This window comes from Phyllostomus discolor, chromosome 4 (genome assembly GCF_004126475.2).
Source record: "Phyllostomus discolor isolate MPI-MPIP mPhyDis1 chromosome 4, mPhyDis1.pri.v3, whole genome shotgun sequence".
Taxonomy (NCBI): domain Eukaryota; kingdom Metazoa; phylum Chordata; class Mammalia; order Chiroptera; family Phyllostomidae; genus Phyllostomus; species Phyllostomus discolor.
This window is the reverse complement of record NC_040906.2, coordinates 151,353,070-151,380,357: the sequence shown is the minus strand read 5'-3', so window position 1 is coordinate 151,380,357 and position 27,288 is coordinate 151,353,070. Positions and strand designations below refer to the sequence as shown.

The window sequence follows — 27,288 nt, the reverse complement described above, 5'->3', positions numbered from 1 at the left end:
TTTGAAAGCTGCACAATATTCCACAGGTGTATATCCGCATTTTTAAATCCACTCACCCATTGAGGGACTTGTGGGCTGCCTCCACTTCTCGGCTACTGTGGATAGTGCCACTGGGAACACGAGTGCACATGTATCTCTTCCAGGCCCTGCTTTGATTCTTTTGAATATATAACCAAAGGGTACATTGCTGCATCCCATGGTAGTTCTAGTTTTAATTTTCTGAGGAATGTCCACATTGTTCCTCTATAGTAATTGCACCATTTTACAGCCCCACCAACAGTGCATGGGCTTCTAATTTCTGCACGTCTTTGCCAGCACTTACTGTTTATTTTTATAGTAGCCATCCTAATCGGGTGATATCTCATTGTGATTTTAATTCATATTTCTCTGATGATTATTCACGTTGAGCATCTCTTCATATGCTTGTCAGCTATTTTATATCCTTTTTAGAGAAAGATATAATTCCACTCAATACTTTGCCAATTTTTTGGTTACTTGATATTTTTGTTGTTGAATTGTGGGAGTTCTATATATATTCTGGGTATTAGCCTCTTATCAGATAAATGATTTGAAAGTGTTTTCTCCTATTCCCCAGTTGCCTTTTCACCCTGTCACGTCCTTTAGTGCCCACAAGTTTGTGAGTTCGATGGAGGGACACTTGTCTGTTTTCCCTTTTGTAGCCTGTGCTTTGGTGTCCCATCCATGAAATCATTGCCAGGTCCAGTCTCATAAAGCTTTCCTTGTGTCCATCAGATGAAAAAGTGAGAAAAACTTTTACAAAAAAGTAGAAATCTTAGATAGAGGAACAAAAGGAAAACGTCTAAGCAGCCCATCTGGATGAAGTAAAGCCCCCAAACTACAGAGTAGAAGGAGACGTGATTAGGGTACAGTTTGTTAGGGTCTGTATCTTTGGGGAATCGTGGGCTCCAGGGAGGCATCGGAAGTCTGCACATCAGAAGAGAGCATCATGTTTTTCAAAAACAAGGAAGAAAGTGAATCTTAAAAGTTTGAAGAGCGATTTGTATAACCTGAATAATTAGATAAGTATATACTCTTGGATCAAAAAATCATTTTTGCAAGTTTACAGTGGTTTATCAGTAGCACGTGCTGAAAGAAAAGCTTAGGGATGTTAAATCACAGCACCATGAGTAATAAGTAACAAATAAATCTTGGTTGGCATTCCTAGAAAATAGGAACTAAAGGGAGGCAGGTAATAGTTCTGTCCTCTGTCCCAATGCTTGGAACATTTACTCAGTCCACATTTCCTGCTGGGGAAGTACTCAAACTCAAAATGGTTTGGTCTCAGGGGTGGGAATTTTTGGCTTGATGTGAAGAACCATTAGGAGGTTCTGATGAGGGGCTGAACTTGTCATCACTAGAGACCTTAAACATGTTTTGTGTTTCTGGTGGAAGGTCAAGTGGTTGATGGTTGGTTTGAAATGAGTAGAGGGATTGAGGAGGTAAAGTCAAACCTTGACTCGAGAAAATTCTGGTCTGGGAAGATCACTGGTTTCCTGAATAGGGAGAGGGTCATTTAAAATGGAAATTAGGTAATTTTTTTCAATCTCTTGAAAAATAATTTTCTGTTGGAGGCAGTTTTTCAAATGAAACTGTAAATCTAGATGCAGGTTTTACTACTTTCTTACTGGTGAGTGGGATGCTTTTCACTTTCATTTTACACCGAAAAATGTAAAAAGTTACTACCACCTTATACCTATTTTAGGATCTACACTTATACCGAAATTGAGTTTTTAAAAATTATTCCATGAAGTTCATTATATAATCTTTCAGAAGGGAGGTTTTCTACCTTTCATTGCACGCTTTTAGAGTAAATATGAATACAGTACCTTACACTGGTGTCATGTGTATGGCTTCTGCCCATCACTTACCTGGAAAATATAACCATCTGTACCTGACTGAGAAAATAACTTAGGCCACAGATGAAGGAGGTGAGAAGAGGGTTAAAAACCACCCAGTTGAAATGAAGATTCCACGGGGTCATGGTATGGCTAGTTCTCAGGAAAGATAACGAATCTTGGCTTCCCCTTTGCTGTTCTCATCAGCCTTGAGACAACCAAAGAAGTACCTCAGAAGCAGCTCGAGCAGTTCTGTAGCCCCACGACAGTTCTGAGCTGACACGGAGAGGGGACACATGACATTCCCTCAAAACAGCTTTATCAAGCCACCCCTGTAATTGGGAACAAACATTGGTGCCACATGGCTGCCCGGGAGAAAGGCATTTCTGCTTTGATGTCTTCTAGATCCTAAGGGCTGATGCTGAGCTGATCCTGCTAATTTATCAAATTCCTAGGTGATAAAAGGGCTTCCTGGGATTTGCAGGGCAAGAGAGGGGCTTAGCAATCATCTTCACTCTTCAAGAGGAATCTAGGCACGGATTCTGAACACTGGAAATGGTGAGAGAATCAAGCGTGAGATTCGCCCTTCTTCGTACCCAGGGAAGTACCACTTCCAGTTGGCCAGACTCCTTTGGATAGAGCTATATAAAACTGAATATTTTAGAGAGTGTAATAAAACTCACAGTGATGTCTTTCCATATGAAATGCCATTTCTCTTCTGGTTCACTTCAGAGAAACAGCAACAGACAGGAAGAGGGGAACAGTCAGAAAACTGGAGGTAAGCCCTGGCTGACCAGCTGTGTGACTTTGGGAAAATCCCGTCACCTTTCTGGACTTTGTGGGCTTCACCTTTTTTGGCATCCTTGATTGAAAAATAGATGAGGATTGAGTCAGGGAAACAGAAACCATGCCAGGTGTTTCAAGCAAAGGGGATATAAAACAGGGAATTGGTTACACAGGTGTTGGAAGACTGGAAGAACAGAAAGGGGAAGAAGAATTAACCAGTGATTAATGGCTGCAGGAAGCAGCTACCACTGCTCGGGCAGGAGGGGACAGAGGGGCCCTGTGGGCATGGAGGGAGGGGATGATGCCTCAGGAGCTGCACCTGTGCAGGAGACAGCCCCTTCCAGACACTCCAGCACGAAATTGGGGTTCCACAACACAAAAAAATAAAGGAGGAAACAGAAGGAACCAGAGCTGTTTCTTTCCTCTCATCTTCGGACCTCCTCCCGTCAGTGCCCCCGATTGACAGAATCCAGTAACAAGTCAGCCAGCAGAGGAGCCACGGAACCGCAGTGTTTAAACTCCCAGCCCCAGCATTACAAGAGGAAGCATAAGAAGGTCGGACATGAGGCCGAGAGACAGTAGCGAAGAAGCAGTTTATGAGTTTATAGTGTCAGGCTAAAATTAGATTGAGTGATAGAATATAAAGTTAGTCGCTGGTCAGAGCTATTTAGATTTTCCTGTTTGTATTAAAGTAATGCTATTTTAGTACATAGAGATGGGTGGATAGATAGATTTTGTTCTAACTGAAACAATTTTGGAATAATTTTAGTTTTTTTCAATTTAAAAAAATCTATATTTAGTTCATAACTTGTAAGAAACTGCAAGATGTACACTCTGCAAACCTTTGTGATGGGAAAAATGACAGCGAAAACGTGAGCTATTGTAGGACCCTTCCTACAGTGATCCGAGGCGTGAATTTCAGGGAATCTCGAGTCATGCCTCTTGATCATGAGGACTCAAGTCAGGTCTCTGCTTAACCTACCTGGTTTTCTTTTCTGTTAACCAGTCCAATTCAAAAGTACCTCAGTGGGCTGACCGTGCATTTCAGTTGAAGATCCCCATGGCCCTGCCACTCACCACCGACCTGCACTGCTGGCTAGCCTTCGGAGTTCGATTCAAATGGAGTGGTTCCACTGTTTGACCTCTGCCCTAAGATGCCATCACCCCCACTGAAACCAGGGAGCCCATTTCAACTGCAGAGGATAGGCAGCACATGCACACGTGTGTGTGTGTGTGTGTGTGTGTAAAGAGCCAGACCCGTGAGCATATGACATGTGCCATTGCTCAGGGACCCACATTGACTTATCTACGCATAAATCAACTTGAATGTTGATTTAGTTTTTCTGCTGTTACTTTAGGAAAGGAAACAAGATAGTTTTTTCTTGCTCTATCTTTAAAAATGTTAAAATGACCAGTAGTTTTGTTGGAATAGTGATATTAATTTAACAAATACATTCTGAGCATAGTATGCTTGTATAGCATGATGCTTTGGGGCAAAAAGTGTGATAATATGGGTATAAATTATAGGAAATTAAGATTAGAAATGATAGCTGGCTGCTAATTCAGTTGTCATCCTACAGAAGGAGGTGCAGTGCAGTGGGGCTGAGAAGGAAGAGTGAGTTGTCACCAGTGTTTTCTTTATGTGACAAGTGCCTTGCTGTGCAAAAATCAACCCAGAGGGCTGCTCAGTGGCCAGTGTTTTCAAAAGCCCATCAGCATAGCTTTCCCCCTGGCTGGTGTGGCTCAGTGCATTGAATGCCAGCCTGCAAACCAAAGGGTCACTGGTTCAATTCCCAGTCAGGACACATGCCTGGGTTGCAGACCAGGTTCCCAGTAGGGGGCGTGTGAGAGGCAACCACACACTGATGTTTCTCTTCCTCTCTTTTCTCCCTTCCTTCCTCTCTGTCTAAAAATAAATAAATAAAATCCTTTTAAAAATAAAAAATTATGTTGTAAAAAAAAAAGAACCCAACAGCATAGCTTTGTTTCCTTCATCTTCCCAGCTCCTGCAGGGTAGAAGAGATCCAACTTCATCGGGGACATGTATGTGGTGTTGCTGTGAGGGTAAAAGTTCCATGTTTTGTAAGGATGTAATTAAGGGATCTTGAGAAGTGTGCCTCCCCTCTCCTAGTGAGCAGTCACCAGATCTCCTGATTTGTCCAATCAGCCTTCTGTAGATGGCTCACTGCTCCAACCGCATAAATACACTGCCAGAACCAACTGAGGAGCTCTTAATCACATGGCTTAAGAAGGGAATGCTGTTCCCGGTCTCATAAAAATGCTCAAACCCTCCTTTCAATGTACATCTGAAGCCCAACTGCCTGATTCTGATTCATCCAGAAGGATGGAGCTTAGAAAGTCCCAATCATAAGTTCTGTCCAGCAGCACACTGGGCACCTCCTGAGAGTGAGCATCCCAGTTCTGCCTACAGCACCCAAATGTGCTGTCTGCCAGTTAAGTTCTCATCAGTCCATCCTCCTCACATCAATGGCATAGAGATGGGAATATCACATTAGGGTCATAGTTTCAGTGGGTCACATTTTCAACAAATCAGCAGCATGTAGACTCATACCGTCATGTGTGACTGGTATTCTGACCTGATATCTTTCAGGCCTGAAACCAGAAGGTCGGTGCCACTTGCTTTGTATGTGCCAACTCCTAGATGAGGTCATTGCCACCTTGGGAGCAACCAAGAGCAAAGGGGATGTAACTTCTGACCTGTCCCAGGCGTAGTCCCATATGGCACACTCCTTTCTGCCCATCTTGTGTGCTTCAGCCTCCTCTAGATCACCTCAAGGAACCAGGTAGTCATGTGTTTAAGCATGATGAAAAAATATTCTTCACAATGATCCATCCAAAAATCTTCATTCAAAATTCAAGGCTGTTATCCCAAGTTGTCACTGATATTGTATTTTGTGTTTGTTCATCATGCCCTTAGGCCATTCCTGACCAGTGGGTTTAGCCTAGATATGTCGGCTTCCCTCAGAGCGGTGGAACTCAGTTCCATTAACATCAGTGAGATGAAATTGGTGTGCTATTTCTAGTCACTGCATTTCACTTTAACTTTGTGATCATTACCTTTTTAAATGACATTTTTATGGGTCATTAGTTTTGTGTGAGATTCTCCACCACCCACCTCCTCTTATTTTTTCCCATTATCAGAGCCTTACTTGTTAAAAACAGAAAGTAAATAACAATGCTGACTTGTGGTCACAGTTTCATAAACATATAGCTTATAGCTTTGCATTGGTGCCTGGATATTTGTTTGTCGAGTACAATGAGTGAATTTAATGATTCCTGAAAATGTAAAGACAGTGTAGCCTACTCAAGATGGAGCTCAACCGATATTAAGAAAGCCTCTGCCTGTTTTAACACTGACCTGGAGGTGTGACGGGCACTTGCTTTCTGTTTTGTGCATTTGGAGGTATTACAGCTGTCCTGAAGTACACCAGAGACCCCTGGTAGGGGGTTCCTGGGATGGACACCTGTGGCAGTTCAGAAGGTACCCATGGTATCAAAGCAACTCTTGCCCCAGAGCAGACAGAGACAGGGGAATTCATCACACTCCAGGTGTCCTGCTTATGAGTGTTCAAGGGATTCCACCCCCAGACCTCAGCAGTTTCCTCTTCTCCTGAACTGGCCTGGATTTCTCAGTTGGCAATTAATTATGTAATTTCGTGAGCACCCTTCCATCATTGACTTACATTGTGACTTAATAACTAACATTTCATTGTTTAATACCTCTTCTACAAAGCTGAATTGGAGGTTTCTTGAGCATTAGCCATTCCTTAGAGCATTAGGATTGAAACCCCAGTTCTGTGACTTTGGATGAATTCCCTCCTCTTTCTGTCACTTCTGTGGTCTGTAAAATAAGGGCAATCATGCCTGTCGTGCAGGGCATTGCGAGAACCAGATAGCACAGTGCTGGGCCCCAGGAGGTGCTTGGTGAATAACTCACTCACTAGACAGAGCCCTGCACACAAAAGCTGAGCAATTGGACATTACAAAGCAGGATTAAACTCATGTGGGGGAAGAGCTAGTCATGACTCTCAAAATTTCTTGATGAGAGCAGCACCACATCCTCTGACCTTGGGCTTGAAGGACAGTTTACAACCCTGTTTTTAATCATGACTCTTTCATGACCATCTGATGATCATTTCAAGCTCATCATGTCTCCTGAGTCCAAGAGGATTGGTGATTTGATTTGGGGTATGGATACTGTTACCATTGGCATCCTCAGTCCTACACACACATTTAGTGTCAGCTCTTACATGAGTGGAGAAGCTTTCTCCAGCTCCTTGCAGCGATGTGGCAAGTGGTGATGCACAGGCCTGATCCAGTGATCCCCATGTGTATCTCTGGCTTATTTAAGAATTGTCTTTAAAAGTAGCCACAATGGGACACAGTGGTGGGGACTACTGAGACCAAGAGCATTAAAATAAAAAAGAAATGGCCCTGGCTGGTGTAGCTCAGTGCACTGAGTGCAGGCCTGTGAACCAAAAGGTCGCAGTTTGATTCCCAGTCAGGGCACATGCCTGGGTTGCAGGCCAGGCCCCTAACAGGGGGTGCATGAGAGGCAACCACACATTGATGTTCCCTCTCTCTCCTTCCCTTCTCTCTCAAAAATAAATAAATAAACTCTTTTAAAAAATAAAAAAAAGTGTGGGCTGTGAACCAAAGTGTCGCAGGTTCGATTCCCAGTCAGGGTACATGCCTGGATTGCAGGCCATAACCCCCAGCAACCGCACATTGATATTTCTCTCTCTCTCTCTCTTTCTCCCTCCCTTCCCTCTCTAAAAAATAAATAAATAAAATTTAAAAAAATAATTAAAATTTTTTAAAAGAAATGGTGATGAGAGTATGAGGAGGTCTGTACAGAAAACATAAATAGCAATGAGATGAGTTTCCCCCATTTCCCATATAGTGAACACATCTGCCAAAACTCAAAATGTGTATTAGCCACTCTGCCACTGGCAGATTGCCGAGGAGCAGAGCAGAAGATGCTTACTTATGCTACCTTGATGCTGCCATCCCTGTCTGTGGTGGGTTATGTTACAATGAAGAAATGGGTCCTGTGGCATTCTCATCACCTTCTTTGGTTACTTACAAATACGCACTTCCTTGCCTTGCATCCCTTTTAAAGGTTCCTGAGAGAAATGTCCATAAGACAGATATAGTAAGTACTACATTTGTTGAAATTATTATGATGTCAGCTTAGTAGGCCACAAGAGTGTAGATTAGATGAACTCCTTTTTAATACTACTATGAGGGAACTGGACAATAAGGACTGTTGCTTGCCTTGGATTGGTTGATTGGGTTGGCATGTTGGCTGACACAATGCCTCACTCCAAAGTAATTTAAAACAACACTTACCAAACACTGTTGTCACCCTCTATACACTGTAATTGTAGGTGAGAGGCACAGTTAGACTTATGACATAGTAATATCCAAGCTCTTCTCAAGCATTTACCATGTTAGACCCCAGCTGGATGCAGAGTTACAATGAGAAATGAAACAATCCCTGATCCGAAGGACCTTGCTGTCTTATGGTAGAAATGGACCCGACCAAGTGTAACGACAGTGAGATGGCAATGATTGCCCGTGTACAACTCCAGTGCGGGTCTGACTGTCATGGTTTTGTTGTATTTCTTTTTTTATCCAAATATCTCAGGACTCATTAACTGACAGAGAACTTTTTTAGTTGAAGTTTTATTTAAGTACTTCCGAATTCTTTTTTTATCCTTTAAATATATTTTTTGATTATGCTATTACAGTTGTTCCTTTTTTCTCCCCTTTATTCCTCTCCTCCCTACACGCTCTCCCAGCCTCCATTCCCCTCCCCCGCACCTTAGTTCATGTCCATGAATCGTACATATAAGTTTTCTGGCTTCTCCATTTCCTATATCACTCTTAACCTCCCTTGTCTATTTTGGACATACCATTTATGCTGCTTATTCCCTGTACCTTTTCCTCCATTCTACCTCCTCCCCATACCCGCTGATAACCCTCCATGTGATCTCCATTTCTGTGAATCTGTTTCTGTTCTAGTTGTTTGCTTAGTTTGTTTTTGTTTTTTAGGTTCAGTTGTTGATAGTTGTGAGTTTGTTGTCATTTTACTGATCATAGTTTTGATCTTCTTTTTCTTAGATACGTGCATTTAACATTTCATAAAATAAGGGCTTGGTGATGATGAACTCCTTTAACTTGACCTTATCTTGGAAGCACCTTATCTGCCCTTCCACTCTAAATTATAGCTTTGCTAGATAGAGTAATCTTGGATGTAGGTCCTTGCCTTTCATGCCTTTGAATACTTCTTTCCAGCCCCTTCTTGCATGATAAGTTTCTTTTGAGAAATCAGCCGACAGTCTTATGGGAACTCCTTTGTAACTATCTCCTTTTCTCTTGCTGCTTTTAAGATTCTCTGCCTATCTTTAATCTTGGGTAATGTAATTATGATGTGCCTTGGTGTGTGCTTCCTTGAGTCCAACTTCTTTAGGACTCTCTGAGCTGCCTGGACTTCCTAGCAGTCTATTTCCTTCGCTGTATTAGGGAAGATCTTCTTCGTTATGCTTTCAAATAAGTTTTCAATGTCTTGGTCATCTTCTCCTTCTGGCACCCCTATAATTCAGATATTGGAACATTTAAAATTGTTCTGGAGGTTCCTAAGCCTCTGCTCATTTTTTAAATTCTTATTTCGTCATTATGTTCTGGTTGAATGTTTATTTCTTCCTTCTGCTCCAAATTGTTGATTTGAGTCCCAGTTTTCTCCCCTCACAATTGGTTCCTTGTACATTTTCCTTGATTTTACTTTGCACAGCCTTCACATTTTCCTCCATTTTGCAACCATACTCAGCCATCTCTGTGAGCATCCTGAATAGCAACATTTTGAACTCTGCATCTGATAGGTTAGCTATCTCTTTGTCACTTAGTTGTATTTTTTCTGGAGCTTTGATCTGTTCTTTCATTTGGGCCATTTTTTTTGTCTCAGCATACCTGTTACATAGTGAGGGACAGAGCCTTCATTCACCAGGATGGGCAACCCACATTGCTGCTTTGTGGCTGATGAATGTCAGGGAGCCGTCCAAGAGGAAACAGTGCTACCTGCTCTGCTCTTGGCTGGCTTTCAGTCACTTCCCCCACTTCCCACAAGCAAATTGGGCCCTTCTGGTGCTGATTCCTGGGTAGGTGGCTTTGTGTACATTCTAGGACCCTGTGGGTCTCTTCAATGAACTCTCCTGTGAGGCTGGGAGTTTCTCCCACCACCACAGCACCCACAGATTTTTACAGTCAGAGGTGTTGAGGCTTTATTTCCCCACTCTGGAACTCTGGGTTGCGCTGTCTGTCTCACTCCCCTGTTGTCCCTCTGTGTTTATCCACACACAAATGTGGGACTGCCCAGTTGTCCAGACACTGCCTTGCTGCGTGTGTCCTCTCCACCATGGCTACCCATCTCACCCCTCCTACCAGTCCAGATGAATGTTTCTTCTTTAACTCCTTGGTGCTGGACTTCCATACAATTCGATTTTCTGACAGTTCTGGTTATTTTTTGTTTTTAAATTTGTTGTTGTCCTTCTTTTGGTTGTGTGAGGCGGCAGAGTATATCTACCTGCACCTCCGTCTTGGCCGGAAGTCTAGTACTTCAAAATTCTTAACTATTAAAATCCCATTCAGTTACGTATCTAAGAAATGTTTCTTACTAAAAAGAATGCAATGATTTGAAATCAGTGCTGCCCTGGAGAACCACGATATTTCCTCACTCTGGCAATGGTGGCTGAGAAGATGGTGTGATTCCTTCTTCCTGGGAAGTTTGGAGAGGGCTCCCAGAGAAGCTGACATCCAAGTTGAACCATGAACAGCAGATATCAGTCCTCAAAACAGTTTTGGGTCTGTGTGCTGGGGTGAATTTAATACATGTGGTATGTCAGACACAACGCCTCCCAGTTCATCTTGCTCTACACTTACTCCTCTAGCAAAGATTTTTAAATCACTTGTACAATAGCTTCCAGCAAGGACCCCATGGTTATTGCTTTTTTTTAACCTGATTTCTAATTTATAGACCTGCCTCCCCTCCCTATGGGGTCATCAGTGCTTGCAAAAACCTAGAGGATGCGTGGTTTTGCATAGAGAGTAAGGAAGCCTGCCCCAAACACCAGCAAGTTTAATCCACTTCCATCAGAAAAAAACAACTGGCCTTAGGCAATGTATTTCTAATTGTCTAAGTTATTCTCTCTGTGTGTGCACGCGTATGCACAAGCTGTGCATAAATAGCACATTTTCAATCTGTGTGAAATATAATGGATGAGCAGCACATGACAGTAGGCTTAGCCCCTGAAGATTTACCAGGAAAGAAGACAGCTGCATGGCAAAGCTGCTGCTTATAATTAGTGAAGGACTAGCCCGTGTCCTGTGCCACTCAGCGGCTTCAACCATTCAAATGACAGCCAGTTTGTTTAGGTCTGTAACCCCCATTCTTTATGGATGAGGCGTTAATTTCTTCTTGAGAACACTGCTTTGGATTGTCATCATCTCTGGTGTCATTGTAAGATCAGGGATGACATGATAATTGAAAAATCCCAACTAGAAACCATGATGAATGAGCAAAATAAGAGTTGCTTTTAACATCTCTTTTTAACTTTTAGGTGAGGGAAAAAAAAACTATTTTTAAACCCTACAGGCTTTCAGTTTTTAACAGAGTCGTATTGCCAGTTACGCGGTTCACAAGAAAACTATACTGCTTTCTTGGGCTCCAGGGAGCTGCAGGAAGTGTCTCAGCACTCCTGATGCAGAATGGCTCTCAATGGCACTGATTGGGAGGGAAATTAATAGGCATCCCATTGTTACCGCTCATTTTTGCCAGGATATTTCATTAGTCTAAACACTGAACCCTTTGTCATCTTGTTTAGCCACTTGACCCTGGTGATTTTCAATTCTGTGTGCCCCTGATGAAATCAAGCAGTGGCATGCACGAGACAGGCACTAATTATGGAAGCAGAGTCATTGCTGACCCAGTACTGATTAAACTGATCCTTTGCTGTCTTTGTTCTGGGACATTAGCACTGTCTGGTTATCTTGCTTCAGTTCAGGGATTCAGGACAATAGCGGTGCTGATGGTAACTTCATGGCAATTTCCCTGTTTGTTTTGCAGGTCACAGCCAGGGGCTTTGGGCCACTGTTGCAGTTTGCCTACACCGCCAAGCTGTTACTCAGCAGAGAAAACATCCGCGAGGTCATTCGCTGTGCCGAGTTCCTGCGCATGCACAACCTGGAGGACTCCTGCTTCAGCTTCCTGCAGACCCAGCTCCTGAACAGCGAGGATGGCCTGTTCGTGTGCCGGAAGGACTCGGCTTGCCCGCGCCCGCACGAGGACCATGAGAACTCCGCGGGAGAGGAGGAGGAGGAAGAGGAGGAGACGATGGATTCAGAAACAGCTAAGATGGCCTGCCCCAGGGACCAGACGCTTCCGCACCCCATCAGCTTCGAGGCCACTACCATCCCAGTAGCACAGAAGGAGGAAGCTTTGCTTCCCGAGTCAGACGGGCCTACGGACACGAAGGAGAGCTCCGAAAAGGACGCGTTAACACAGTACCCCCGATACAAGAAATACCAGCTTGCATGTACCAAGAATGTCTACAATGCATCATCCCACAGTACCTCAGGTTTTGCAAGCACATTCAGTGAAGATAACTCCGGCAACAGCCTCAAGCCGGCGCTTGCCATGGGGCAGATTAAAAGTGAGCCGCCCAGTGAAGAGAATGAGGAAGAGAGCATCACGCTCTGCTTGTCCGGAGACGAGCCTGACATCAAGGACCGAGCTGGGGATGTGGAAATGGACCCGAAGCAGCCCAGCCCCGCGCCCGCCCCTGCCCCCCATCCCGGGGTCGCCTTCCTGGAGAGATCCAGGAGTGTGTCCTCTCCCTCCTGCCTAAGGTCTCTATTCAGCATAACAAAAAGTGCGGAGTTGCCTGGCCTGCCCAGTACATCTCAGCAGCACTATGCCAGGAGTTCTGCATGCCCTTTTGACAAGGGCATCACTCAGGGTGACCTTAAAACAGACTACGCCCCTTTCACGGGGAATTATGGACAGGCCCATGTGGGCCAGAAGGATGCGTCCAACTTCACAATGGGGTCGCCCCTCAAGGGCCCTGGGGTGGAAGCTCTCTGTAAACAAGAAGGAGAGCTGGACCGGAGAAGTGTGATCTTCTCCTCGAGCGCTTGTGACCAAGTGAGCACTTCGGTGCATTCGTATTCTGGGGTAAGCAGTTCGGACAAAGACCTCTCTGAGCCGGTGCCAAAGGGTCTGTGGGTGGGGGCTGTCCAGTCCCTGCCAAGCTCACAGGCCTACTCCCACGGTGGGCTGATGGCTGACCACTTGCCAGGAAGGATGCGGTCCAACACTAGCTGCCCGGTGCCAATCAAGGTCTGCCCTCGGTCGCCCCCCCTGGAGACCAGGACCAGGACTTCCAGCTCGTGCTCCTCCTATTCCTACGCAGAGGACGGGAGCGGGGGCTCGCCCTGCAGCCTCCCTCTCTGCGAGTTCTCCTCCTCACCCTGTTCCCAGGGAGCCAGATTCCTTGCCACAGAACATCAGGAACCAGGCCTGATGGGAGATGGAATGTACAACCAAGTCCGACCCCAAATTAAATGTGAGCAGTCTTACGGAACCAACTCCAGTGACGAGTCCGGATCATTCTCGGAAGCAGACAGTGAGTCGTGTCCTGTGCAGGACAGGGGCCAGGAGGTAGGGAACCCGCATAAATTCAAGCATGTCATCCACTCCCCCAGTCCTTTATCTGGACTTTCCCTGCCTCCCTCGCCACCACTCACACATGGTTTATTTGCCAAGATTAAAGGTTACAGTAAGGGGACTGCCTCCCCTGTTCACGGAGGCAGGATGCTTTAAGGTGATTGCAAATTAACCACTTTTGTCCTAGAAAGCACTTGAAGTTTGATCTAGATGTAATACTCAACTAGCAGAGACAAGCAGCTTGCTGAAAAAGTATCCTGTGTGGAAGCATGTGCAGGTGCGTCAGACGCTCCTGCTCCTCCCTGTCTCCTCCTCCTGCACCTGCTATGAAAGGGGGCTGTACTTGTCACCTCTGTCCTTGCTGCTCACCCCTTCAGTGTGAAGGGAAATATAGAAACACTTTCAAAATTGAGACCAGATAGGTCCACACTAAACGGGTGCTTTTCCAGCACCTTTAAGTTTTCCTTGTCACTAGAAGCCCTGGGGCCATCCCGTGTCCATAGCGATGCTCACGGGCAGCTCACCCTCTGTTCTGGTCCTGGGGTCACTGCAGAAGCACCCTAATCAGTCACACAAAATGGTATAACACTGTTTCCCAACCTCCCTATAAATAGAAGGTATTTCGGGGAGTAGTGAGGGTGAATGGCAGTCTCTATGCACCCTGGAAGCAAAGTACTTTCTAGGTAAAAATTCCCAAAGGCTCCATCCATGTCTCACCAATGCTGGGAGAGGGAGCAGGAGCAACAACAGCCACATCGTCAACAAGACTCAGGTGGCTAAGGAGAGAAAGATCGGATGCCCATACAGTCCCCATCCCCCCATAACCTCAGAGGCAAAGATGCAAGGGAGTCTGGGTCACAGTCGGCACTGCCTAGCTGATTAATAAGGAAGCAACCTGAGACTGCCACCTGTGTCTCAGACCTGCCTCGGGAGCTGATGTGAGTAAATCCAGTGAGAGGTCCACCCTCAGAGCTGCTTATCCGACAGACACGGGAAGAAACACAGCGTGGTCCTCACCAAGCCACGTGCATGTCTGCACTCCCCAGGTTTCAGCCTCTGGTAAAGCAGGGATGTTAACCTAACGAGGCAGCAGAAATGCCACGTGGGTGAGAGGGCTTTTCAGAGAGCCTTGGATGGCTTATCTAGTCTCTGCAAGATTGGGGAGAAACACCTGAGGTTTTAGTTCAGGCGTATTTTGAAGAGATTCCAGAGCTCCCCGTGCCAACTGCAGACTTGCCCCGTGGTCATTTCCTTGTTTTGCTGGGTAGCCTGGTCCCTCTCTCCTTTTGACCTGGCAACAAAAAAAAAAGGAAGGCAAGGTTTAATTTAGTTAAAAGAAATTATAAAGAAAATGTGAATGGGAGGCATTTCTGCGCAGACACACCACACCCACTCAGGTTTGGGAGGGAGGCTTGTGCCAGGCGGAGGTGCATCTGCGACTGTGTGTTCGACCTGAGAGGACACAAGGTTTGTGAAAACAGCAAAAGGTCGTGCTCTCTCTTTCCTCACTGGCTTCTTTCCCTCCAATCACAACTTTTGTGAGGTTGCCCTTTTTCCCCTGAAACTTTCCACAAGTGTCCCTGATGCAGAAGCCTGGTCTGGTTCATTGGCATAATGATTTATCTTGCCAAGGATTGATGTCACAAAAACAATGCCTCCAAATCTTTGTTTAATTTTTGTGTCTCCCTCAAGAGGAGCCCTGCCATTAAGCTAAAGGAATCGTGTTTTCATGTTGTTTGCACATGCTCAAGGAACTCCCCGTTTCAGATAGGTCTCCTTTTGTCCCTCTACTCTCCCAGAAGTCAGCTTGAAGTCACCTCTGAACTAAATCACACCGACAAGAGTCCACGGTTTTCCCTGTGTTCAGGCCATACCATGCGTCTGCCATAGACCTTTTCAGGTCTCCGTGACTTGGTTAAGAGGAGGGCTCATTCAACCTATAGAAATACTTGTAAGCAGGACTGATCTCTCCCTGCAAAATACCATTACTTTAAAAAATACCTGTTTTTAAAAAATGGGCTTTTTGTATATCTTACCAAAGCTGAGTACCATTTCAGAAATCACACTTCACCTCTCTCAGTAGTACATTTTGAACAGGACTGATAAAGGAAAGCTAAGCCTTTTCCCAGCTTGACAGTTCAGTTCTCCTAGAGTGAAGGAGGTCAGGTTTCTGAGAACGGTCTGGGGACTCAGCACCACTGCTCCTCCCCGAGTCCGTAAGTAGCTTACAGGAGGCCTTCTGGCCCTAGTGGCCATGTGTCCCCAGTAACGGTGGTGAGGGCAAACCCCTGACCACGTGAATCATAGCTCAGTTTCCTGAACTGATCCAGAAGAATCGACATCTACTGGGCTGATTCTGCCCCAGTCTGCTCTTGTATAAGATCCAGGTAATTCTCTTCCAAGTGAACCCCAAGGAGAGACCAGGGGCAGGAACCAAAAAGAGTTCTCAGCTCCAGTTAGCCACCTGCCCAGTCCTTCAGGCTGACTTTGGCAAGAGCCAAAACGTTAGATCAAAGGAAGTGTTCGCATACCTTGTATTCTGTAAGGTGTTCAAGTTTGACCCTGTCAACTCTCCCATCTCATCAACACTGACCTTTCTCATTCTTTTTAACTATTCTCTGGCTCTGAAGAAGGCTTAAATTAGCACAATATTGTCCTTAATCAACAATCAGCCTTTTAAAATTACTTTCCTTTTTAAAATAACCAAAACAGCATACCCGGCTCCCAACATACCAAATTTGACAATCAGGCTTTCTCCATACCCACAATTTACAAACATATATTCGCATCCCTAGAGGTTGGGGTTTTATCTTAATGGCATTTACTGTATAATCACTCAGCACCTTGCTGCTTTACATCACTTTCACCATGTCCATGCTGCTAGGTCAGTCACAGAGGGCTGCTGTCACCCCCACGGGTCCCGAAATCAAAAGTTATCCAGCTGTCATCTCTCAACAGCCAGCCCAGCCACTCCCAGTTCTTCCCTCTTATAAACATTTGCTGCAATAAACATGTTTGTGAATGTATTTAGTAGTGGTGATCTTATTTTTATGGGCTAGTTCCTTCAGTGGGTTAAAGGTTATGCTCATTCACAAAATACTGCCCAGCCGAGCCCCCAAAGGCTGAAGCGATTCACATGTCCCCCAGCAGTGTCCCCTGTCCTGTCCTTGCCGGCACTGGTTGTTGTCAGCCCGTCTTCCTGTCTGATGGCAACTGAGGAGCTTGACGTCTTTGTCCATTTTTCTTTTGTGGTGTTTGCCTCTAAATCAACTTACAGTATCTTTAATGCTTAATACAGGAATATTAACCCTTTCTGGTAAATGTTTTCTATTTTTTTTCTAGTGTCTTCCTTTATGGTATCTTTTTCTACATAGAAAATGTTACTTTTTTGTAATTGTTATCCATCCTTTTTTAAATGACTTCTGGTTTTGCTATTTACTTAAAAAGCCAGTTTGGACTTTTTTTTCCTTCCAATGATGAAAAAATGAATCCACCGTCTGAAGTGACAAAAATAACAAGACAGTATGCCTAACGAGGGCATAGTTTGCTTCAGAATGGGAGGCAGAGTTGGGAAGAAGTACAGGGAGGCGTTTCATTCCTTTGTGTTTCTATAATATTTGGCTTTCACTATGTATTTCTCACACAGGTTCATTTTTTTTCATTGAGATATAATTCACATACCGTAAAATTCACGCCATTAAAGTGAACAAGCCGAGGGTTTTCAGTGGTTCACAAAATGCCATGACCGCCACCACTCTCATTCCAGGACATTTTCTCCCCTCTGGAAGCAACTCCACTCCCCCCACCTCCGCCCTCCCTGCCCCGCCCTCGGCTCGGGAAACCGCTGCTCTGCGCTCCTTCTCTGCGCAGTCGCGTGTTCCGCACATGTTATGTCAATGAAATCTTACACGTGGTGGCCTTTCAGGTCTGGCTTCTTTCGCCGAACATCATGTTATCAAGGTTTATTCTTGCCCCCGAGGTGCCCACCGGGCATGTCGTGTATTAGTGCATCATTTCTTCTTATCATCACTCCATAATGCTCTGCCGGGTAGATAACACCGCGCTTTGGTGACCCAGTCATCAGTTTAGGGAGGTTTGGAGTTTTTACTCTTTTTGACTCTTACCACTAATGCTGCTGTGAGCACTTGTGTACAAGTTTTTTTGTGGACATGTTTTCAGTTCTCTTCATTACGTACGTAGGAGGGGAATTGCTGAATCATATGATAACTCTGTTTAACCTTTTTAGGAATTATCAGACTGTTTTCCAAGGTAACTGCCCCATTTTTCATTCCACCAGTAGTGTATGAGGGATCAAATTGCTCCAACTCCCTGCCAACATTTGTTATGGTCCATGTTTTTTACTATAGCCATTCTAGTGGGTGTGAAGTAGTATCTTGTTTTGGTTCTCAGGTTCATTTTTAAAATTTGAAAATTAGAGAAAAGTCACAAGTATTTCTGCAAGTAGTAAGCTTCTTGGCAAGACAGTGTTGCACTACAAGCATTTCTAACTCATTGTGACTTTTAGTGAAGAGCACTGGAAAGACAGCCAGAAGTACTGGTTAGTTGGACTTGTTTCATTAACACGTTTCATGTTGAGAGGGATAAAAGTATGTGAGAGTGAGTGTGTGTATCCACGTGTGTCTGAGAAGGGGCCAGGGCGGGAGAACCAAGGGCCCTGCAAACACTGACACGGAACAGCCTAGAAGAGCTGTGTCTGTCTCTGCCTCCCACCCGAACTCGGACTTCCAGACATACACCGTATGTAAACCTTTTACAGTTGTTTTTGTGGTTTGTTTAATCAAGCATCTTTTCAAAATATCTGTAACTGGTCTACTTACTAAAAAGAAGGCCTTGCTGGGCAGCACAGACACCAGCCAGGTTTCTCATTAACCAGCTTCTTGTGCGGTCTAGAATGCCGCTCTCAGCATCTGGGATTGCGAAGCGTGCCGCATGTCTAGAAGAAGAAACCATGCGACAAAGGAAGAATTGATAGAAATAATAGCGTTATTAATAATACTTCATATCTCTAAGGCAGTTCAGACTTTTCAAAGCACTTTCTCCATCTTTATCCAATTTTAGTCTTCACAGCAAGCCCATGCAATTGGCAGGGCCACTATTATCTCCCTCTGACTCATAGACCCTCCGAGAAGTTCAGGATGGAAAGAAGGGGAGGCTTGCCTGAGATCACACCGCTGAGTAAGTGCAGGATCACAGCTAAATCCCAGGTGTCCTGCATTTGTTCTGGACACTGGACCACGAGACTCTAGGGGAACAGGACAGTTGTGCAGGAGACATTTCCTGGTCTGGGAGAGGTGGTGTTGTCATTGGCAGCTGCGCAGAACTGAGCTGGCTGTCCCCACACCAGCAGCCCTGGGGCCATTAGCCCCGATGGGCATTGGCTTGCTCCCTAGACAACTCACGGAGGGCTGAGGATCTTGGAAGAGCATAGGTGTTAGAGGCTCTGAAGAGCTGGCAGCACCATCAGGGCCTCAGAATACTGTGAGCAGGTTCGATTCCCGTGGCTTCTACTCAACACTTGGTACTGAAACTAAGAAAGGAGATAGCAAAGAAGACTCACACCAGCTTCCGCTGGGATTCCTAGAGGAAACAGACACTTGTTTCTGCAACATTTTGTCTCTGTCCTCCTCCTCCGAGAGCCCCCAGCCAGCCAGCCAGAGAGACCAGACAAGTGAGGTGTGTTGAGAGACACCGTGAGACGATTATAGCACATCTGACCAAAACCCTGTAAGATATTCAGAGGAAACAGAGATCACAGGGAAGTCCACCAGACCAAGAGAGCATTGTTTGGGGGTGAGAGTCGTTTTCCCCTCTTTTGTCTCATATTTGAATTTTCTGCAAGAAGTTATATTGCTCATGTAATTTTAAAAAATTTTTAATACGTTTATTGATTTTGGAGAGAGAGGAAGGGAAAAAGAGAAAAACCTCAATTGGTTGCCTCCCATACTCACCCTAACCGGGGATTGAACGCACAACCTAGGCAGGTGCCCTGACTGGGAATCGAACCCCAAACCTTTTGATGTGTAGGGACGACACTCCAACCAACTGAGCCATACCAGCCAGGGCTCTCATATAGTTTTTTAAGTGATATTTTTGTTTAACTGGGAGAGAGGGATGTATTGGCTGCAGAAGCCGGGTAGCCAGGGGAGGGAAGTGGAGCAGGTGATCTGTGTTTGGTGAGAGAGAAGCACTGGCATTCCCTCGCAGGCCCTTGAAGAGGAACACCTAGGTTTCATTCACCTTCTGGATGCCACACAGCATTCTCCCACCTTTGCCAGCCTCTGGGACCAGAGGTCCCTTAGCACATGGCATGGCCACTCGTTTCCACTGACTGATCAACACCTGGTCTAACGCTCCTCTGGTTCCCACTTAGCCAGCCAGTGTAGGTTCTGGGCTGAAAAAACCTCCTTTAACCTATTCTTCCCATAGTGCTGAGAAGGAGAAGTGTGAGCACGCTGCAGGGGCTGGGTCAAATCAATAAGAGCAGAGTAGGCAAGTGTGGCCCTGGCCAGCTCTGGCTGCCGGTTGGCCCTCGGCTTGCTGGCTTGGTAGCTGCCCCGACTCTCAGAGTTTAGAGAACCAAAGCTTGGGCAGCACCTATGCAGCTGCCCAGAGCCTGAAGAGAAATCAACGCCCTGGATCTCAGGGGCCGTTCCCCTTCTGTGCAGCCTGCGTAGCCTTACATGCTTAGTCTCCTGTGCATGTGGTTGGCTGAATGCAGCTGCAGGCTGGCCATTCAGACGGGGTGGTGGTAGTTGGCAGGATCTTCATCATGTCAAGTTGGGTGTTTTGCACTATATATGAGAGCCCAGTGAATGAAAACCAAACCACCTGAGAAGTTAAATCTTGGAAAATAGGTGTGTGGAAGGACAATAAATTACAACCGTATTAGAATTGTAAGAATTCACCAGAAGACAGGAAAAAGGGCATCAGCCTTCTTGGTGTGTTTCAACACATCCAGGCCTAGTAGCATTAGCTGACTTTTCAGCCCCATCTGAAGAGTGTTGGGAGCCTGTGAGCCCGAGACTGGAACACGCTCCCAGCTCCGGAAGAGGCCATGGCTGCTCTTCATCTCCAGGAACCGTGCCCAAGGGCCTGGAACTTAACTTCTGCAAAAAGAACAAGCAGTGTGGTGCATTCCCACTGCGCCTTCCCAAGAACACTCTGGGACTTCCTCTTGGTAGTCAGTAGAAGTTCTCCCTTGCTAGAGTAGTAACAGAGCCTTTTAAAAAGGAACAAGAGTGGTTGGGTTTTGTTTTGTTGCTTTTTCCCCCACATTGCAGAGAGTGTGCAGCAGACTATTTTCTTTTCCTTTGACCTCTTTAAAGACCAGCTGGAGTTGCAACAGCTCTGCTGAAATGTTATGTGGCCTTTTGCTTCAGGGACTTTGAAACCAAGCATTGTTGATTTTTCCTCTTTCCTGTCAACTTCTGTCCTATTTCCCTAGTGTTTTATATTCACCGCCTGGATGCTTTTGAATATAGTAACTCTCTGTGTGGAAGGCCTTTTGACTTTCCCTGTGGCCGGAACGATAGGTATACATTCTTTCTGAAACAAGTAAACCCAATCTGGAGCAGAAGCGGAATGGCTTTGTTGTCAGCGGAAGGGGAGACTCCACAGGGCCCAGAAGCGCTGCAACGTCTGCTGTGCAAACAAGGCTTCTGCCTGGTGTAGAAACATCCGTGTCCCCAACAGACAGACCTCTGTGTTATTTAGGCACCGTCCAGGATCTGAGTGTCTGTTTGTTATCCGAAGGGTGTAAAGGGAAATCAAACATTCTTTCATATCAGTATAAGCCCTGTGCAAACACAGCCCCATGGACAAAGCCCTTTCCCGGGCCCATAACAAGGAGCTGTTTGTCCTGGCTGCCTGTTTTTAGCAGTCAGAGCAGGACCGAGCTTAGCTGAGATCGGTGTAACGTGTGGCTCCGCGGTCTTGTTCTCTTGGGCCGAAGTTTCACTGGTGTCATGGGACAGAGTTGAATCAGAGCACCCACTGGGAGCCTTCATCAAATGCCACGTCCAGCAGGCTCAGAGCTATGAAGTAACCTGACAAAGCAGTTGCACCGAGCCATAGCAAAGCCGAGTGATAGTGTAGTGTGATTGCCTTTGTGCACGGGGGCTAACGAGTCACAAATGCCAGGATCTGGGCTCATGTCTGCCTGCATCTGATGCAATCAAACAAAAAGCCCGCACTCAGAATGAAATAGCTTCATCTCCCTCCCATGAGTAACACACATAATACTGCAGCTTCCGAATAGTAATGAGGGCTTGGTTTCTTCACACACAAATAGTTTGATCAATTAAACTCAGACCCACCTGCCTATTTTTCTGATTCCTCAGGTTCACTCGAGCCCATTTCTTCAGTCCACTAGAGCCATGCCGTCCTTACCATAGCCACACGCCACACGTGGCTATTGAGCCCTAGAACTGTGGCTGGTTGGTGATGTGTTGGAGGGGTAAGATGCTCCTCGGATTTTGAAAATGTAGTACCCCCCACAAAAGTAAAATATCATAATAATTTTACATTAATTCCATGTTGAAAATATTTTGGACTGTAAGGTTCAGTTGAATATATTAACAAAATATAATTTCACCTGTTTTCACTTCTTTTAATTCTTTTAATCAGTGGCAACTAGAAAATGTAAAATCACAAATGTAGCTGGCATTGTTTGCATTGGACAGCGCTGGGCTGGCGCTTGAAGGAGGTGTAGGTTTAGGGCGCCATCTGCTGGTCCATCTAAGGCAGTCACTGATGTGAGCAAGAAGGAAGCGGTCTGCGCTGGGAAACACATCTCTTGGCAGAGCAACAGGCAACCTTCCTTTTCCAGGAGCTTCTGAAACTGAACCAGAACTGAACCCCGAAGCCCCTGCATCATGAGTAAGGGTCTTGGAGAGGGTTCTGTCAAACTTCTGGAAGGGGCAGGCCAGTGTTTACCTCTTGGGTGCTAAGGAGGCCGTAGACAGCTGTGGTCTAAGCATTTAAAACCGCTTCAGGATTGTAGGCAAGCATTTAACAAAATAAGGAGTACACAGCTCCATCCCTCGAAAGACTAGTGTCCTCTCTTTGGATAAGGATGACTTGCTTTGATTTGTCAAGAGTATGAAAGTAGGAACACTGCTAATAACAGTATCTATCATCCCAACTTTATGGCTTAAAACAGCAGAAATCATTTAACGACTCCCACTGTTTTGTGGGTCAGGGATTCGGACTCGCCCCATCCGAGCACGTCTGGCTCGGGAACCTCATGATGTGGAAATCAGATGCTGGCTGAGGCTTCAGTTATTTGAAGGTTTGGGCCCAGAAAATCCACACCCAAGGTGGCGCTTTCCTGTGACTGACACAGCAATGCTGGCTGTGGGCTGGAGGCAGAGCTGGTTTCCTCCAGAAAGCCCAACTTAGGAGGCCTAAAAGAAAGCTGAGAGCCCTTGGAAAACCTCACCCCCAAAGTTACACACACCGCCATGCCTCCTGCACTGTGTCGGTCGAGGCAGGAACGTGCATCCTCTTGATGGAGGAAGGTCCATACCATGTTGTAAAAGAAAATGTGAGGTGGAATGGCTGTGCAACAGTATTTGGGAAATGCTGTCTGCCGAAGCACCTGACACTTGGAGAGCACTGTGAGGCTAAAAAAGCCTTGGTCATTTTGCAGATGAGGAAATCGAGGACTGAAGGAGTAAAGTAACTTGTCTGTGGTCTCACGTTTCATAGGAAGGACAAAAGCCCAGTTCTAACTGCTCGTCCATGCTGGTGCAGCCTGTGCAGGTCGTCCCCCTGTGTCCCCCTGCTGTACGCCGTGTAAGCATCATGCTGATTGTTCCATCTTTCCAGCATCTGCAGGGTGTGTGACATTTTAGGTCATTCTTTGGGTGATCTCTTTCTATAAATAGCCACTTTATTGAGTTGAGGCTCAGTGGAAATAGGTTTCAACTGACTAGAGAGCCCTTGTTATATAAGTGCTGTAGCGATGAAAAGGCCACATTTTCCAACATTTTCCATGCTGCTTGCTTCAAAAACCTCAGGGACAATAACCACAGTATAATTTGTGTGATCACTTTCTTTCTGACTATCTGCTCATTACATCTTATTTATATTTGAAACTGGAAATAATCACAGCTTGCTTTCAGTAGTTTCCATATTCCTTGGTCATCTTAAAAAGGTTTTATCGTGTGTTGATATTCTATCTGCCAGAATTAGAACTAAAATCCAGCTGCCAGAATCATTATTTGTTATTCTCGGTTTCAGGTCAAACTTCCCTTTCCTGTAGATCAAATCACAGATCTTCCGAGGAACGATTTCCAGATGATGATTAAGATGCACAAACTAACCTCAGAACAGTTAGAGTTTATTCACGACGTTCGGCGGCGCAGCAAGAACCGCATCGCAGCCCAGCGCTGCCGCAAGAGGAAACTGGACTGTATTCAGAATTTAGAATGTGAAATCCGCAAACTGGTGAGTCGGCCCATCCGTTGCTATCTGCAGCCTGGAGGGACCAGGACTGATGCAAAGTTACAGTCGTGAAAACTGGAGAAGTAGAGAGAAGGGCCACCATTCAGGGACGTTTGGGTTTATTTTTGAACAAGTCCCTTAACTAAAGTAATAGCTTTCTATCTGCAGTGGGTGTGTCTGTGTGTGTGTGATTATATGCCGATGGTTTATGTAGAGTAGTTCTGTTCTGTTTTCCATTCTGCACGTTCTAGTAGCTAGCATTTATTGCATGCATGCATGGACCAGGGGCGACTATAAAGTATCTTTGTAGATGATCACATTTAATCCTCACACCAACCCTACAACTTAGGTAGTATGCTATCTTCATTTACAGAGGCAAAAACAAGAATACAGAGGGATTACTAACTCCCCACTGCTGATTCCAAATCTTGTGTTGTTGGGGTTTTTTAATCCTCCCCAAAGGATATATTTATTGATTTAGAGAGAGAGGAAGGAGGGAGGGAGAAAGAGAGTCATCTGTCCGTAACCTAGGTTTATGCCCTGACCAGGATGGAACCCAAGACCTTTTGGTGCACAGAACAATGCTCCATCCAGTTGAGCAACCCAGCCAGGGCCCAAACCTTGTGTTTTTACTATTTCTCTCTCCCTCTCTCTCTCTTTCTCCCTCTCTCTCCCTCCCCCTCTCCCTCTCCCTCTCCCTCTCTCTCTCTCCGCCCCCCCCACCCCCCACAGAAGAGTGGAGGTTAAAGGTAGGATGCCTGCCTCTAACCTACCCTGATCTTCTGAAGCCCTTCACAGCCCCAGGATCTTTGATTTTGCAATTCTGCCTCAAAGAGGCTGCCACGTCTTCTTTCTGACTGAGAGTATTTGTCTCAGGGAAAAAGCTCCTATCCCCCAAGCGCCCCTGACTGGGAGCTCTGTGCCCACTTCTCCCCGATAAGCAACCTAAAGCTATAGGAAGTAAATCCAGGTGGCCTTGATTCTGACTGTAGCTTTGAAGGCAACCAGTGCAACCTCATGCAGCTCAGCCTTTCTGCTGGCCACAGACTGGAAACAGCTCAGGTGCTGTGTCTGTGAGAGGTGAGGAGGGAGGCCCGTAATGCAGTCCTGATCTGCTGTCCTCCACCGAAGAATGTAGGCAACAGCCCTTTGCCTCCTGGTGAGCCCATTTCCTCATGCCAGGCCGAGAAAGAGGAAGATGGGACATTTGAAAAGCATGAATAAATGCTACATGTTACCGAGATGGTCCTGGACCCCAGGGTCTTTTTATTTTAAATTTAATTAACACCCACCAAGCAAGAAACACCTGCCCATCATCAGTTGCTCCTATCACCGACAAAATAAAGTTCCGCTCCTTAGCAAGACACACCGCTCTCCATGAGTCAGTGTGTAGCCACCCTCCAACATCCTCCCACTCCCCCCCCAGAACTTGACCCCTAATAAAATCAAACTGTTTGCTCTTCCTCCGCCACCTCCTACTCTTTATACCTCTATGCCTGTGCCTCTGTTTCTCTTTTACCTTGGACACCCTTCCACTGTTTTCTTCTCTGACTCTGTCCTTTATCCTTTAAGAATCTCCAGGAAGGCCCTTTCCTGAGTCCGTGGTGAGGCTGAGCACCTGCCCCTGGAGCGGCGATCTGACCTCCGTGCCTGTCTCATTAGTCTTCATTGCATGTGTGCGTCCGCCTCCCCAGCCCTTTGCCCGAGCCTGCAGGTTCCTCATGACATGCACAGTTACACGATCATTGTGGACCCACCGAAACCTCTGAGGAAGTGTCTGCTGCCCTAAAATGTATTGGAAACTATGAGTGGGCCATGGGATTATGAATTCCTTCTTTCTTTCCAATTTTTCTTTAATGCTGTTTTAACAACAAGACGGTGCCTTAATTTAAGCCATGCTAAGAAAGCACAGCATGGCTGCTAGCGAGTGTGGGCTTCCTGGAAGCCTGCTGGGCTTCGGTAGGGAGCCAGGCAGGCCTGAGCCCGCAGATGCAAATTGTGGAGGTCTCGGGCACACATCTACAGGAACTGCAGCCTTCTGCTCTTCTGTAGGCGGTGGGCTAACTCTCCTCACCCTTATTTGAGAAATGCCTGATTTCTGTAGTTAGCACTCTTCTCCGGCAATCATGTGACACTAAACAAATAATGAAGTCTAAGCCACACACCAGTCTGAAGCACTTTGCTAATATTGTTCAATTGGGAAAGCAAGAAGGCATCTCCGTGTTCTCCCCCAACTTTTTTAGAAACCCCTTGAATAATACGCTGCCTTTCACTGCCAAATGAGCATGACATGCTCGTCAATCTACAGCTAGCCTTGTGCTCCTGACCCCATCCTGATGTAGGCTGCCTTTCCTGCACCAGGCCAAAACACTATCACACACAGTGCTTCCTTTTCTTCACCCTCGGAAGTGCCCAGGACAATAGTCGGTGGCTTGGCCAACGATGTGGCAGAATATAAGACAGGTTCCCTCGTGGGACTGGGCTGTGTTGCCTCTCGCTCTACAGACTTCCAGAGTACAGCCCAGAAGCTCCAGCTTACACAGCCTGGATGTCCTTGGTTTCTTACCCACCGCCCTCTGGCTGCGCCCGCAGGCACACATACACGCACACATGCATGCACTCCGGGTCTGAGCTGGCCAGCTGGCTGCAGCGTGGGTGACTCTGGTTCCACCCGCACATCCCCACACCCACGCGCTCACTCCCCTCTCCCCGCCATCTCCAGCACACCATGTAGCCTTTGCAAACTTGCATAATGTATTTCTCTCAAGTTGCACTTGTACATCTGTTTATTTTTCATTTTTAAAGCATGTTTTCTTGAAAAATTTATAAATATTTTAGCAGGTGCCCTTTCCCCATATAAAGCTCTGTCTCTGACACACATGCGCACCCTGCCTGCAAGGCTGCATCCAAGTCACAGCACGTGCGTGCGGCTCCCCTGCGGGAGAGGCCGTGATGGATATCTGTCCCCCCTCCCTCCCCACCCCTTTCACTTTCTCTCCCATCCTCTCCTCACCCTTCCTGCACCTCAGTGCAAAGCCGGAGAGCACTCACTGCCCACTGCTGCAGATGTCCAGGGTCCCCACCAGTTAGTTTCATTGTGCGCCCTCCTGCAGCCACCTCATCCTGTCTCCTCACACACATAGTGGTGGGAAGACCTTAACCGGTCTCCCCTCTAAGTTCCTCTCTGAGCGAGAGGTGGATTTGAGAATCACAAGGGCCTACGTGGGATTTTCTCTCAGAAAGACATCTCAGAACCTCCGTCTCCACAGCTCTGCCTGCACCTTTGGTGTCCAGGGGGAGTGGCACTCGGGCCCCACTGCTTGGCCTCCAGCCGTCCTAGGGAGCGCAGGGGTTCAGTCTTTCGGCTGCCCCTCGGGAGAGCCTGCTGATGTTGGATTGAGCCGTATGAAATTGCCAGTGGTCCACTGTTTTTAA

At 46.2% G+C, this 27,288-nt stretch overlaps 1 protein-coding gene across 4 annotated transcripts in view; it reads left to right on the top strand.

Moving 5' to 3' along the window:
- Positions 1-27,288, top strand: part of BACH2 (BTB domain and CNC homolog 2) — a 332,554-nt gene that overhangs the window by 298,292 nt on the left and 6,974 nt on the right. For all 4 annotated transcript variants that reach the window (XM_036024482.1, XM_036024481.1, XM_028508406.2 and 1 more), the window contains 2 exons: positions 11,788-13,380; positions 23,650-23,856. In XM_036024482.1, the coding sequence (XP_035880375.1) occupies positions 11,788-13,380; positions 23,650-23,856 (1,800 nt within the window). The remainder of the gene's footprint in view (positions 1-11,787; positions 13,381-23,649; positions 23,857-27,288) is intronic.